Here is a 16,387-nt window from a genome sequence, read left to right as displayed (position 1 = left end):
TGGTTGTTGTTTGCCTGTTTGTTTTTAATTTTTTGATAAACAAAGTTAAAAAATTGAAAAAAAATCAGTAGAAAAATGGGAGTAAAAACTAAATGACAAATAGGGTGGGATGGGGGGATGGTTTGGGTATTCTCTTTTCACTTTTATTTTTTATTCTTATTCTGATTCTTTCTGATGTAAGGAAAATGTTCAGAAATAGATTGTGGTGATGAACGCATAACTATATGATCATACTGTGAACAGTTGATTGTATACCATGGATGACTGTATGGTTTGTGAATATATTTCAATAAAACTGAATTAAAAAAAAAATAGTTAAAATGGCAAATTTTGTTGTATATGCTACCACTGTAAAAATTTATTTAAAAAGAGAAAAGAAATCAAGACAAATTTTAATGCAACTCCTTTCTAATTGTACTTCCTTTCATCCAGGTAACTAAGGGACCACTTGCTAGTTAGCAGCACTTATATCTGAGTGATTGCAGAGTAAAGATGTAAGGTGGAACTGAGTAACAAAGCTGAAAATTAAATCAAGACCTAATAAATATAAGGGTTTTATATGGAGATGTAGGACCTAGAGCTGGGCATATATCTATGATGTTTTAATTATTCTAACACATTAAAAGTTGTTCACTAAAGTGTTTTAGTGTAGAATAAAACACGTACAATGGTATCTGACTTCTTTCCCAAGATTTCTGAAGGTTTAAAAGTGAATTTTTCAGTCACAATCTAGCTAAAATATTTTTGTATCTATAATTCTTATTTGTAAAATAGAGAATAGAGTATCTCCTTGATGGGGTTGTTGTCTAACTTCAACAGAATGTTGAAGAATTTGTAGAATGTGTAGAATGCTTAGTACAGTGTAGTGCATAATAAGCAATTAGCAATTATTATTAGTTAATTAATGGTAATAATAATGGTAAAACAGTTATCGTTTATTGAGCACCTGAGATGAGCTAGATACTAAAGTCAGTTATGTTATGATAATTTAACTTAAATATATAATTTAATATTATATTTGTTAATGTATTATTAATATTATATATTATAAATATATTAGTATTATAATAATATAAATATATAGCTTAACTTCTGGTAATTTAACTTAAATATTTAGCACTAAACTAGGGCTGAAGCCTCAGAGAAATGTTTTGTTTCTGAAGATTGCCTCTGATTTCAGTTTGGGACGCACCCTGGAACCTGAGGAAGTAGTAAACAAACTCATGGTTGGAATCTTGACTGGGCAGAAAATGCTTTTTGTTCCATCTTCTTTAAGCTTTTTCACATTAATGGAAAGGTAAGCCACAGTTATGTTTGTCAGCATTAGCGGTTAAGATTTGTTAGGACATGTTTGTTTTGTTTTGTTTTGTTTAGGTTTTAGTTTTACTCAGATTTAAAATCAAGTAGTTGATAAAGTGCAACTGATTAAATGGTACTAAGTTAATAAAAATAATAGGTTTCCGGAACTGACCATTTTTAAACCACATGTTAACCATTGAAGCAAGATTGGTATAACTGCTGGGTAGATGAACTGAATCGTTTCTATACGTGTTTAAGTGTTTTTTTTAAAAAGAAAGAAATTTATGTATTTCTGGAATTCTTGTTTTATAAATGAATGAATATGAAGAAAAGTATTTTTAAGCATTTTTATATAATGGGATATAAGGCAACAACCTTAGAGGGGACTACTACAATTAGGTGTTTTTTTTTTGCTTTTTTTTTTTTTTTTTATTTTTACAATGGGGGTTTATTAGTCCACAAATTTACCGTTCTAAGGCCATAAAATGTCCAAATGAAGGCATCTGAGGAAAAGGCCAGTGGCGTCTGGAACACCTGTTAGCTGGGAAGGCACACGGCTAGGGCCCGCTGGTCCTTTGCTCCTGAGTTGTGTTGCTTTCAGCTTCTGATTCCAGCAGCTTTCTCCTCATTTATCTTCTCCAGGGCAAACTCTGGGCTTCGTCTCTTAGCTTACCATCTGCAAACATCTGGGTCTTTGTCGGCTCTGGGCCTTTTCTAAGCATCTTTGAGCTCTCTTCAAAATGTCTCTGCCTTTTATCCTCATAAAGGACACCACTAAACTAATCAAGACCCACCCTGAATGGGCGGGGTCACTTCTCCACAGAAATAATCAAATCAAAAGTACCCACCCACAATAGGTCTGCACCCACAAGATTGGATCAAAAGAACATGGCTCCTTCTGGGGTACACAATAGATTCAAACCGGCACATACATCAATCTAGTATTTGTCTTTGTTTATGGTCCATTTTTCCCCGCATATAATTTTTCTTTTATTTTTCAATATAGTGATGTTTTGTATTATAGTTTATGGGGTTGCTGTCTGGGTTTAAAGGATCTTCCCAAGCCTTAGATTACATAAATATTCTTTTAAAACTTCTGACATTATTTTGTTTTTATGTTTAAGTCATTAATCCATCTAGAATTTACTTTTGAATATATTTTGATTGCTAGTATCATTTATTTAATTTAACTTAAATTTAAATTTTCCCACCCAACTGAAATACCATCCTTGTCCCAAATATCACAACCTATTTCTAGGCCACTTATTCTATCCCAGTGATCTATTTGTTTATTCCTAAGCCACTGCCATACAGTGTTGATTGCTGTGGCTTTACAGAATATTTTAACAACTGGTTTATAAATTTAAATTCAGTGGAGATCGCCTAACACAGTAACCTGTATTACCAGGCTAAACCAGTTGTATGTAGAACTTGGAATAAAATTTATCTTGCATCTGTGTACATATTTGAACTTTCTACAAATATTAATAATAGAAACCACTTGAATATTAGGGTAATATAAGACAGCAATGGTGAAACGTAATCTGACTCCAAAAGTCTGAAAAAAAAAAGCAGCCTCACTCCTCCTTCTGATTGCTTTTAAAAATAAATGAATGTTATAAAAGTGAATTTGTAAAACAAAGTTATCCAAATCAAATACTACTTTTCTCAGTTGTGTATACTTTATGTATTGGACTTTATATATGATTTTGTTTATCAAATGAGTTCCATTACCAGTAAGTTTTTAAACTATTAATCCAATATAATTTTTAGCATATTCACAAATGGTATTATTAATTACCAGTAATTTCTGTTTATCTGATTTATTATTTTTTTTAATGGAAAAACAAAAGTGCAAAATTCACTCAAGAAGTATCATTTGCTCCTTACTCAGTTTTGCTGCAAAAAGTGAAGTCCACAATTTTAGAATGATTTTAGCAATTTAACAACAAAGTGATCAATTTTCACACAGTTTCAATAATTGCCGTGATTTCCTTGAACTGTCTGTAGAAACTCTGAAACTGCGGAATTGTCATTTCAAAGGACTTGTTCTTTACTTGGCCTGAATGATCTGCCACTTTTACCATTACTGCAACTTAAAAAAATTAAGAGATCTTCAGTTGTCAGAGCTCACAGCGATACCCAGTTTCCACTGAAAATTTATAAGCTGGTTGGTGACCTGAGACTTAGCACCTAGCAGTGGCTAGCTAGGCCCCCTCCATGGGGGACCAAGGCTCAGACAGCAGACTCGGACTCCACAATTAGGTTTTAATTTAAATATACACCAAATAATAATTGACCTTTTATTTTGTGCAAAATCATACTGAAGCATAGGAATTGCTAAATTATCTTTATCATTTTAGTGATCCTTTAGTCTTACTACTTCAAATATGGTTTATGGACCAGCATCAGTATCACCTGGGAGCTGTTAAAAATACAGAATCTCGGGTCCCACACCAGATCTGAATCTTTTAGTAAGACCACTAGATGATTTATGGGCATACAAAACTTTGAGAAGCATTTCTTTAAATAAGTAGCTCTCAACTTTAATGCACATTGAAATTCATACGAGAGGTTTAAAAAATACTGATGCCTGAGACCCATACTCCAAGATTCTGATTTAATTGGTCTAAACTGCAACCTGGACTTTGCAAGATTTAACAGCTCTCCAGGCGATTCGTGTGCACAGCCAAGATGGAAAACCACAAGTTTAAAGAATACCTTAACATAATATACTTCTTATTACTCACCTGGGAAAGTTGTATGGCTGTGAGGCTGGTCGTATAATGAGGGAGGGGAAACTTAGGTCAACTGGGAGAGAAAGCTTCTTGCTGGCTGTCCCCAGAGTCAAGCTTCTCTAGCTGGCAGGGGATCACTTGGGTTGTTAAAAAATAGATTCCTGAATTTCCCCTATACATATTTTTTAAGCAGTTTATTGAGATTTATCCACATACCATACAATCCATCGAAAGTATACAAGCAGTGGCTGACAGTATCATCAGATAGTTGTACATTCATCACCACAATCAATTTTAGAACTTTTTCATTACTCAAAAACAGACAAACAAACCCCAAAACAATCCATATTCCATATCCCACCCCACCCCCCAATTACTGATCCCTAGCATCGGTGTGGTACATTTGTTACTGTTGATAAAAGAATATTAAAATATTGCTGTTAACTGTAGTCCGTAGTTTGCAATAGATGCATTTTCCCCATATATCACTCAATTATTAACTCCTTGTAACAGTGAGGTACATTTGTTCTAGTTCATGAAAGAATATTTTTATATTTGTACTATTAATTACAGTCATCGTCCACCACAGGGTTCCCTGTGTTATACAGTCCCATGTTTGATCCTCTAGCTTTCCTTTTAGTGACATACAAGATTCTAAACTTCCCCTTTCAACCACAACCACACACATAATTCAGTGCTGTTAATTATACTCACCATAATGTGCTACCACCACCTCTATGCATAATATGTATATACCATATTTATACATGTGATGGAGTATCATTCAGCAGTAAAAAGGAATGAAGTGCTGAAGCATCTGACAACATGGATGAACCTTGAAGACATTATGTTGAGCGAAATAAGTCAGACACAGAAAGACAAATATTGTCTGATGCCACTAATATGAACTAACTATAAGTAAACTCATAGACATAGAATCTAGAATATAGGTTACAAGGAGATAGAATGAGGGAAGAGAATGGGGAGCAGATGCTTTATGTGTGCAGAATTTCTAACTAGGTTGAGTTTAAATATTTGGAAATGTATAGATTCTTTTTAATTATTCATTTTAACCATTTTTAAGTGTACAATTCAGCGGCATTAAGTACATCTACAATGATGTACAACCATCACTTCTCTCAATTTCTTAAACTTCATTACTCCAAACTGAAACTCTATACCCATTAAGCAATATCTCCCTATTCCCTTTTCCCCCCAATCCCTAGTAACCTTTCATTTACATCCTACATTAAAATATCTACAGGTTACAGACCAATGGAATAGAATTGAGAATCCAGAAATAAACCCATACATTGTTGATTTTCAACAAGGGCGCTGAATAGTCTGTTCAACAAATGATGCCAGGACAACAGAATTTCCACATGCAAAAAAATGTAGTTGGATCTCTACTTCACATCATATAAAAAAAACAACTCAAAATGGATGAACTATCTTTAGATAGTTGTCTTGGCATCATTTGATATTTTAATGTAGGATACTTGAGTTGGGACCCAGAGATTTTTTTTTTTTACACACCATTGATCTCGGCAGTTGGTCCAAGATCATACTTTGAGAATTACTGTGCTAGACACTGAAACAAATTCAATCAAAAGCATAAGTGACACGTGTCATGTTTGTAATCCCTTCTGCTAGAAACTAAGGTTGAATGTGCTTTGAAAGATCAGGGTCTCCTAAAAATAAAGGATCTCCTTGGTGAATAAACAGTTAAAATCTGTGAAGTGTTTGCCTTGTATTTGACAGATGATACAGTAAGTACTCAATGATAACAATTCATTAGAATGTAACCCTATGAGGAAAGCAATTTTGCCTGTTTTTCCTTACTGTATCCTCTTGAAGAATGGCTGACATATAGGAGGTACCAAAATGTTGTTGATTGAATAAATTAAATTGTTTTCTAGACCTTTAACAGAGAGATTCAAAGTTTATGCTGTGGAGTCAAATGAAGCTATGTGTGGTTTGCTAACAACACAAACAGCACAATAATATGGATGAGTTATTTAACCTCTTTGTAGCTCAGTTTCTTCCTCTGTAACATGGAGACAACAATAGGACTTTATAGGGCTGTGAGGAACAAATAAATTAATACATTTAAAGTTCTTAGTACACCATGAATACTCAATAAATGCTATATATTACTATTTATTACCATTATTATCATTATGATTGCTACTATTATTATCATTGCCTTGATTTTCCTCTGACTATGAGTGTTTGGTGCTCAGTGTCCAAACTCTATTTTAATGTTATCTAGACATATCTCTGTATAGTTAAAATGACTTCTGTATTCTGTTTAGTTTCTCTCAGACCCATTGGAATGTGACAAGTTCTTAAATATTCTTAAGTGTAAGGTTGAAAAAAAAGATTAGATATACTACATGACCATCACTATTCAGTGCATTTTATATTAACACATTGATTTCTCCCAAGAACACTGTGGGGTAGGTGTTAATTTTTCGATTTATATGTAAGGAACTTAAACTCAAAAGTTAAAAATTTGTTCCACATTATTCTTAAGACCAAGTGCTTGTCTGCATTTTCATTTAGCAGTCCTATTTTCCCAATCTTTTACTGGAACATTTTAATAAGATTCTGGATTATAAAGTAAAAAATCAATTCCTGTTCTCACTTCCTTTTCAGTGTCTGGGTTCTTTTTAAAGCCTTTAGCATCTCACCTATTCCGTTCTGTACACCTCCACTCTTAGATCTTTTGAAAAATATAGGAATATATTTATTTCAAAACTAAATATTTCAGGTCACTCCTATTCGAAAGGTTAAACCTCCTTTGAAAATGGGAGGAATTCAATGGGAAAGAATGTAGGAGTGACTCATGGAGTTAAAATTCTTGATCTTGTTTAAGATGAGCGTGGACATGATATGTGATAAATTAAATATAAGATTTTAAAAGAAGATATTTTCCAAATGCACTTCATATTAATTTTCTAATTGTTTTCATGTATTTTTTTTTAGGATACTTCCTGAGCGTTTCCTGGCAATTTTAAAAAGAAAAGTCAATATTAAGTTTGATGCAGTTATTGGATATAAAACTAAAGAACATTAAGTGCCTGATTTTCTTGAAAACTAACTAGCACCAGGTTTGAGTTGATTCCATCTCATATTAATCAGAATTTTAATACATTTGGACTTTTGCTTTTCCTAATTATCCATTTTTTTCTTCAGTATCATCTTTTGAGGCTCTGGTAGTCTTCATTTATCAACACTTATCCTTTAGCTTAAAGCTGATTTCATGTAATACAAAGAGAGAAGAAGTACCTTAGGAGTGAACCTTATGAAAAAATGAAAGCAACAAAAATTATTTTATAGTCATTCCAAAGATTTCGTGGCTTATCTGAAGACCTTGCGAAATTTGTAATGTAAATGTTTATTTTTTGAGATTTTAAAAATTTTTAATTACACTTAATTTTTATGTAATTCCTCTATTTTCTTTTCTATTCTACATAATCAGAAACTTCAGGCTCTCTGATTAAAATGAAGGATTGTATCTAGAGGCATTTCACAATAATTCCATGTGATGTAAGAAATAGCTGTTGAACATTTCATCCTGCATATCACCACTCTGTTTCCTAAGAGATACCTCATATTCCAATGTCAAACCTTTCAGCACAAGGAAACTAGAGATGGACCTGCCTTGCACATATAAAAGCATCACTGAGATTTGGGGAAAAAAGCGTACCCATAAATGGCAACAATAATAAATGGGTCAAACGTAAAACTTTGGTTTCCATCTTTTTAACTTGAACAGTGCATGGTTTAATCTTCAAATTAAATCAATCTAATATAATCAAGGATCTTTTTTTTAAAAGTGCTTGGATGTTTTGGGGTATGAAATACGTTGAGACAGAACCAAAAGATTAGACCTGCCAATTGAAAATAAGTAGGTTTGTTAGGTTTCTATTAAAGAAAAATATTTTCAAGAGTATGCCAGACACATACACACAAAATGAAGAACTTTGGTCTTTATATCAGAAAATTCTTATGCAAAAAAAGTATAAGGCAGAATCACCAACCCTTGAAATGAGATACATTTAGGTTAGGAAACTTCAGGGTTAAAGATTCTGACCAGATTCTAATTAGAAACTAATATTTATTCAACATGTGTCAGGCACGGTCCTAAAGAGTTGATTTATATTAACTCATTCAATGAGTTAAATACTTATCATTTTCCACTTAATATGGATACTATGATAATCTGTTTAAGGAATATTATACCATAGATTCTATACAATATAAGAAAATTTCTCAGAGGGTATCATTCCTGCAATAAATTTCTGTTTCCCATCAACTACATTCTTCTAACACAGATAATCAAAATGCAATGACTGTTCGACCACATTCTGCAGTTAGTTGATGTAAATACATATCTGAATCAAAAATGCCTACCTTTCAAAATATCATTTTATTTGAATAATATAACTTGGATTCCTCTCCAGAAATCAGCTACACCTTAGTAACAATCTAGAGTTGTTCAGGTATGTATCCCATTTGAATTTCCACGGTGTTCATTTCCCTCAACATCTATTCTCTTACCAGAGAAATGACACTGCAAGATGGAAAGTCTATTACAATCAATGTCAAACACACTTTGAAATAGACTCAACTGTTTATTCTTTTGATTAAGTTATACCTGTCCCAGCTTGCCAGCCACCTGACAGCTAAATAGACTAGGAGAAACCCTTCAGTGAGATTCCATTAAGATCATTCAGGCTCAAACTTCAAATAAACTCTTACCCACCCTCCTACGTGAGACATTCTCCCAGGAATGAGTCTGACCCTGGCATCATGGGAATGACAATGCCTTCTTGACCAAAACAGGGAAAAGAAATGAAACAAAGTTTCAGTGGCTAAGCGATTTCAAGTAGAGTCAGGCAGTCATTCTGAAGGCCAGATATTGGAAATAGCCACAGTATGCCAAGCCCCAAGCAACAGTATTCCTGAAAATCCTAAAGAATACCCTGGGCTCTATCTGAAGCTCTATAAAAGTTCTACCTATTAAGATTATTTTTTCAGAAACTTAAAGCCTCCCGATGGCTCCTATGCCAGATAAGCCCTGACGAAGAACATCAACCAGTTTCATTCCTCTACCCCATAATGTCGACACCCCTTTTTAGCATGAAGAACTTAGAATGGTCATTGCCCAGATATACCTGAAGATTGAGGGAATGGTCAAATGAGAGGGAAGATTGTAACTGAGAAGTTAGGATTTAACAAATGACTGCTGACTCATTATATAGATATTCCTTTTTAGTTTATAGTGTATTAGAATAGCCAAAATGAAATACCTGAAATTGTTGAGAGAAATTAGGATTTAACAAATGATTATGACTACTGACTAATTATATAGATATTTCTTTTTAATTTGTAGTGTATTAGAATAGCCGGAAGGAAATACCTCAAATTGCTGGACTGTAATCCAGAAGTAGCCTTGGTCTTTGCTAATGATTTTATAACTATATAGCTTTCATCTTGTGACCGTGTGATTGTAAAAACTTTGTGATTTATACCCCTTTTATCCAGTGTGTGTGTAAAAGAGTAATAAAGACATGCATGAAAAAAAGATCACTCAGGCTCAAAGTATACTGGTGACTTTTCCCATCTCAAAATAAACATTAATCATTACGATAAATAAGCACTACACCTTTGGATATTATATTTACAGAATAATGAATCAGTCCCATTTATTGAATGTTAACGACGTGCCAGGCACAGATTGCCAGAAAAACTGGAGTAATTTGTTAGAAGGACTTTAAATAGCTGTGAACATGGCATCAGTAGCAGGAACCCAGAAGAACTATGCTGAATAGGTGAATAGATACTGAATGGGCTCTGAATTTATTCTCTGCATTTTTTTATTAGAGAAGTTATGGGTTTACAGAAAATAATGCATAAAATGCAGGGTTCCTATATACCTATTATTAACACCTTGCATTGGTGTGGTACATTTGTTCAATTGAGATGAAAGCATATTTTTATAATTGTACTATTGACTATAGTTCTTTGTTTAACTTAGGGTACACTGTGCAGTTCCATGAATTTTTTAAAAAGTGTTTATTCTATTACCATGTACACAGCTTAAAATTTTCCCTTTTAACCACATTCAGTTATATATTTCAGACTGTTAATTACATTTACAGTGTTGTGCTACCATCACCATTATCCATTACTAAAACATATCCATCATTCCAAATAGGAACTATATACATTTTAAGCATTAACTCTCTATTCTATTCCCTTACCCCATCCTCTGGTAACCTATATTCTAGATTCTGACTGTATCAGTTTGCTTATTCTAATTTCATATCAGTGAGATCACTCAATATTTGTCCTTTTGTGTCTGGCTTCAAGGTTCTTCCATGTTGTTGCATGTATCAGGACTTCATTCTTTTTTGCCATTGAGTAATACTCCATGTCTGTATATACGACATTTTATTTATCCATCAGTTAGACCCTTGGGTTGCTTCCATCTTTGGCAATTGTGAATAATGTCATTATGAACATTGGTGTGAAGATATCTTTGAAACCCTGCTTTCAATCCTTTTGGGGATATACTTAGAGGTGGAATTGTTGTGTCATATGGTAATTCTATACTTAACTTTCTGAGGAACCTCCAAAGTGTCTTCCATAGTGACTGCACCATTTTACGTTCTCACCAGTGATGAATGAGTGCTCTGGTTTCTCCACAACCTCTCCAGCACTTGTAATTTTCTGGTTCATTTTTTAAAAAGTAGCCATTTTAGTGCATGTGAAATGATATCTCATTGTGATTTTGATTTGGTTTGATGGCTAATGATGGTAAGCATCTTTTATTGTGCTTTTTGACGATTTCTATATCTTCTCAGCTGAAACTGACAGCCATTTCTTTGTGTGGCCCTGAGCAGGGTACTAGTGTGTTAAGATCTCTTTCTAGTTACTTGGCAATAATTTTCCTACATGATATTCCTTTAATTTCTTGCCTTAAAATTAAGAATTTTTTTGAGTGTAATCTTAAAATGTATTCTTTTAAATGTCTGGCTATAGAAATTCAAAACAGAAATATGTAAAATGGAAAATGTAAGCCTACTCCCCACAATTCCATTCCCCGGATGTCACTGTGTTTGTGAGTAATCTTCTGGTCTTTTAAAATACACATACAAGCAACTTATCATGAACATACTTTGGTTTCAGTGTATAAAGTTTGACCTCTTCCTTTTTGTGGGTACAAAATACTGAATTTTATATCTCTATTATAATATCTTTAACCACAACCTTTTTTTTAAAATTCAATTTATTAAGATATATTCACACACCCTACAATTATCCATGATGTGCAATCAGTTGTTCATAGTACCATTCATCACCACAATCAATTTTTGAACACTTTCATTACTCTAAAATAAAAATTAAAAAAATTAAAACAAGAATAAAAATACAAGTAAAGAAGAAAACCCAAAATATCCTATCCCTTCCATCCTGCCTATTATTCATTTAATTTTTTTTTTTTTACTTCAATTACTCTTTTTCACCTTAACCATTACTCTTGTCATCCTTGTGTGCATGCCAATGAAGGTGCCAGGGACCGACCCAGGCGATGAATGTACAACCATGTAATGGTGTGGTGAACAATTGAATGTACGATTTGTATGACTGGTATGTGAATGTATCTCAATAAAATGAAGATTAAAAAAAAAAAAAAGAGGTCATTCTGGAGGTCATTCTTATGCATTAAAGACATATCCCTTTTTATTTTTCAGGTGTATTAGAATAGCTAGAAGGAAATACCTAGAGCTATTGAACTGAGATCTCATGGCCTTGATTCTTGGGGATGATTGTATGACTATGTAGCTTGTGTGGTGTGGCTGTGTGGTTGTGGGGACCTTGTGGCTCACATTCCCTTTGTCCGGTGTGTAGCTAGATAAGTAGAGAAAAGGGGGATGGGGGCATGGATGAAGAGTGGAGGTAGGGGTGGGGAAGGAGTGTGGGATGTTTTGGGTGTTCTTTATTTTTATTTTTATTTTGGGTCTTATTTTTAGCTTTATTTCTCGGAGTGATGAGGCTGTTCGATAGGTTGACTGGTGATGGGTGTACAGCTATGTGGTGGTGCAGTGGAGAGTTGATTGTGCACATTGGATGATTGTATGGTGTGTGAATGTATCTCAGTGGAATTGCATTTAAATAAAAAACTAAGCTTCATTATTTTGTAGCAGGTGTTAAATGTAAATCATTTAATGCTTTAAAAAGTCTATGATATCAATTGATTATGATATAATAAGGCTGGTGTCACAATTTCACTAACTAAAAACCTGTCCTATCACCCATAATGTCAAAAATGCCTGGAACTGGCTGCAAGAAAGCCTGAGTAATCACAGATGGCTCATGTCAAATCAAACAGTAATAAAAAGCTCAAAGTAACCTCTTTATGTGGCCGCACAAATGACTTTTCATCTGTGAAAGAAAGCACATTTCTACTGCTTGTAAAACAATAAAAAGTTACCTTGTCATATACTCCAAAACTGGAATTAGTATTTTTCGTAGATTAGGAAAGAAATAAGTATTATGACTCCCTTAACTCATTGGCAACCATATTAATACCCTAAAATGCAATAAATCATTTCAGAGTAAGCCTACTAGTAAAACTCATAGAAAAAAAACAGGAGGTTACCCACAATTTCCTACATTTCTGCTGAGAAAACGATGACAGCACGATGTGCTGATCTGAGCATAAGAACAAGACTTATTCTTAGTAGTAAATTAATAACTAAAAAGAACTGCTTATTTTTAAATCCATCATTATACTGTTTGTACTACAGTCACATTAAATTGGCAGAATTCTCATGACAGATGAGGATAGAGACCTGTCATGCAAGGAAGAATAAGTGAAGGTATTCATAAAGCCTGAGGAGAGAAGTACCACGGTAAAAACAGATGACTGCTGCATATCAGCCAACAGCATCAAGGTTTGCAAGTGAGTAGCCACAAAGGGTACATATGCAGTTGTTGGCCTGAGACCACTGAGGTTTCCTAAGGATTATTTCTTAATATGCTTGTTAAGCAGACCACCTGTAACATGTATGTAAATGAAGCAGGGTGACACTACTGCTTAGCAAATTCTATGAGTTCTGGGCAGGTTCTACAAATCTTGTATCTGTGATAAATATTTACTGAAATGTGATTCTGCAAAAGTAATCCAATAAACTGATGCCCAGGGAAATTTTACCACTAGTGAAACTCTTAAGCCAAAAAATACATAGCCACACATACCACACTTATACACCGTGAATTAAAATGGAGCCAGTATTAGGGCTTCTGAAAGGACCCGAGCAGGAAGGACTATTCAAAAAGAAGATCCTCATCCTTCTCTTCAGCCAGAAGATTAGCTGGCTCCATCACCTCCCCAACTGTTCTCCGCTGTTCCAAGTCCTCTCAGATTTTTCCTTGAGAATCTTTTTCTTCTGTATTTTCTTTAACCTGTAGAACTCTTCTCGCTCTCTCTCATCCAGCTGTGTGATGATGTAAGCAAGGGTACGTTCAATCTGAGGAATGATGACATGTTCAATGGTGTTTACACACCTGTTGGTTATCTTAATAGCTTCATCCAAAGTAACAAAGGAAGTCTGCAGCGAAGCCAGTTCCACCAGTAGTTCCACTGCTTTCATATAATTTCTCTTTAACTTAGCCAGCTGTTCCCCACCTCTGGCTAAACCGGTCAGTTCATAACTGTCAGTTCCTTCATGGTAGTGTTCAAACACTGGCAACGTAACTCCTGCTACATTATCTTTCTTTGCACGAATCTTCACTTGGGCTTTATTCACGTTTCGGATAACTGTGGTGCTGAAGTCCACAGCTGTGAACTTGGCCTCAGCAAGTGAAAAGGCAGCTTCTCTCATCACTTCACCCATCAACATTTTAGTCTCTATTATCTTCTTTAGGATCTGTCGAAATCGAAGAGTCAAGGCATCAGATTTTTTCTTCAGGAGGTTTCGACCTGTCTGTGCTCCCTTTAATCGAGCCTTCATGATGGTCTGTGCCATTCGCGATGGAAAAATCTCAATTCGGTCTTTGCCCCACATTCTGACAATGACTGTTCAGCTCCAGTCTCGGCCGGGCAATCATGGCTGCAATAATCTATTCATTTAATTTTTGTCCCCATTTTTCTACTCACCTATCCAAACACTGGATAAAGGGAGTCTGAGCCACAAGGTTTTCACAATTGTACAATCACACCATGTAAGTTATACAGTCATCTTCAAAAATCAAGGCTACTGGGTTGCAGTTCAACAGTTTCAAGTATTTTCTTCTAGCTATTCCAATACACCAAAAAGTAAAAAGTAATAACTATACAAGGCATGAGAATAACCTTCAAAATAACCTCTCGACTCTATTTGAAATCTCTAAGCCACTGAAACTTTATTTTCTTTAATTTCTCTTCCCCCTTTGGTCAAGAAAGCTTCCTCAATCCCACAATGCTGGGTACAGATTCATCCCTGGGAGTCATGTCCCAATTTCCTGGGAGGTTTACACTCCTGGGTGTCCTGTCCCATGTAGAGGGGGCGGCAGTGAGTTTACCTTTTCAGTTTGCTTAGAGAGAGAGACCACATCTGAGTGACAAAAGAGGTTCTCTGGGGGTGACTCTTAGGCGTAATTATAAGTAGGTTTAGCCTCTCCTTTGCCGTAACAAGCTTCATAAGGGCAAGCTCCAAAATTGAGAGCTTGGCCTTAATTTGTAGTCCCCAATGCTTGTGAGAAAGCAGTAATTCTGCAGGTAAGGAAGTTTAATATTTCAGCATTTTCCCCCAGTCCCTCAGAGGGGCTTTGTAAATGCATCTTTATTCTCTGCCCAAATTACTTTGGCATGTATTGGGGTTTCATGATAACCTGTACAACCAGCTAGATCTCACTCCCTCTTCAAAGTTCCATGTAATTAGAGTGTTTGAGTAAACTGAACTTACGTATTAAATTATCTGGTGTGCCAAAGAAAATATAGATTTTGCACCAAATAAACATATCTTCCTTTTAACCACTCCCTTTTGATAGACATTTGGGTCCTTTTCAATTTTTCTAAATTCATTTATTTATTTATCTAACGAATAATTATTGAGTGGTAACCAAGTTTCTAGACATTGTGGAAACATCAGTGAATGAGGCAAACTCCTTGTTTTAACGGAGCCCAAATTCTAGTAGGTGAGACAAACAATAAACAGAGTTAAAAAAATCATTGAGAGAGAATATTTAAAATAGTAGAGTCATGGAAAATCTCTGAGAAGCAACATTTTGGGGTGAAAATATGTAGGAAGCAAGAGTGGTCCATGTCAAGATCTAGGAAAAGAAGAGGAGAGAGAAAGGAAAGTGCAAGTCCACTCACTGAAGGAGGAACCACTTTCCCTGCGAAAGGGAACGAGTGTCAGTGAGGCCGGCACGGAGAAGCTGGTGACGCTGTGGGTGACAGGTAAGAGGAGTAGGACAGATATTTGAAGACTTCCTAGGCCACGGTAAGAAGTGTTCATTTTTCTCTGAGTGTGAGAGGAAGCCTTCAGAGGATTTTGAAGTGGGTTATGACCCACCTGATTTTTATTTTTGGAAAGACTCTTCTTTATTCTGTAGAGAATTATAGTAGAGTGGGAAGCAAGGAAACAAAGTCCAGTTTAGAAGCTATTCTGCAGAGTGGAGAGAGATGATAGTGACCCAATAGAATGGCTATGTTAGAGGTAGCGATAAATATTTGGATCTTATGTATATTTTTAAGTAGAAAGAACAGGGCTTGCTGATGGATCAAAGGTGGGATATGGAGAGAAGTCAAGGATGAGTCCTGTGCTTTATCCAAAGCAATTAAAACAATGAAGTTGCCATTTACTGAATTGGGAAAATATGAAGAATAAGTAGGTTTTGAAAGGGCAATGCTTGGGGTCAGAGGGGGAAAAATCAAGAGTTTGATTTTGACATGTTAATTTGAGGTGTCTGTTAGAATTACAATAAATGTGCTTTTACATATGTTTCCAGATTTGTGCAAATACCTTATAAATCACTAAATATAGAAATGCTAGGCCAAAAGATAAGGTCATTAAAATTTTGAAAAAAATATTGTTAAATTGTCTTCCCAAAAGTATTTGTAATGATTTTTACTCTGATAGGGGATTTTGATATTGTTCTGGATTTGCTCTTTGTGGGGAAAATGAAAAATTTGTCTTATTTACTTGGCATAGGAAAGAAAAAGAAGTATTCTTTCCTCATAATTCCCCCCCCACCCATGTTTACTTTTCCCAATGGCAAAGGTTTAAATGATGAAACTATTTTATTTATCTGACTTGGTAGCCAAATATTTACACAGAGGTTTGCAACTG

The 16,387-nt window shown here is 34.8% G+C and overlaps 2 protein-coding genes and 1 pseudogene across 2 annotated transcripts in view; 1 reads left to right on the top strand and 2 right to left on the bottom strand.

The window, feature by feature from the left end:
* Positions 1-7,788, top strand: part of HSD17B11 (hydroxysteroid 17-beta dehydrogenase 11) — a 47,631-nt gene extending 39,843 nt beyond the window's left edge. Inside the window, exons 6-7 of the mRNA XM_037830223.1 lie at positions 1,181-1,297; positions 7,026-7,788. Coding sequence (XP_037686151.1) covers positions 1,181-1,297; positions 7,026-7,116 — 208 coding nt within the window. The 3' untranslated portion in view covers positions 7,117-7,788. The remainder of the gene's footprint in view (positions 1-1,180; positions 1,298-7,025) is intronic.
* Positions 3,264-5,906, bottom strand: LOC119529058 (annotated as a pseudogene).
* Positions 7,789-13,295: 5,507 nt separating the features above from the next.
* LOC119528711 (V-type proton ATPase subunit D-like) lies at positions 13,296-14,119 on the bottom strand. Its single transcript, XM_037828995.1, has one exon. It carries the CDS (start codon positions 14,117-14,119, stop codon positions 13,436-13,438), a length of 684 nt encoding a protein of 227 aa, XP_037684923.1. The 3' UTR covers positions 13,296-13,435.
* Positions 14,120-16,387: the final 2,268 nt, after the last annotated feature.

Source organism: Choloepus didactylus, chromosome 3 (assembly GCF_015220235.1).
Source record: "Choloepus didactylus isolate mChoDid1 chromosome 3, mChoDid1.pri, whole genome shotgun sequence".
In the NCBI taxonomy this organism is placed as follows: domain Eukaryota; kingdom Metazoa; phylum Chordata; class Mammalia; order Pilosa; family Megalonychidae; genus Choloepus; species Choloepus didactylus.
This window is presented reverse-complemented; position numbering and strand designations above follow the sequence as displayed.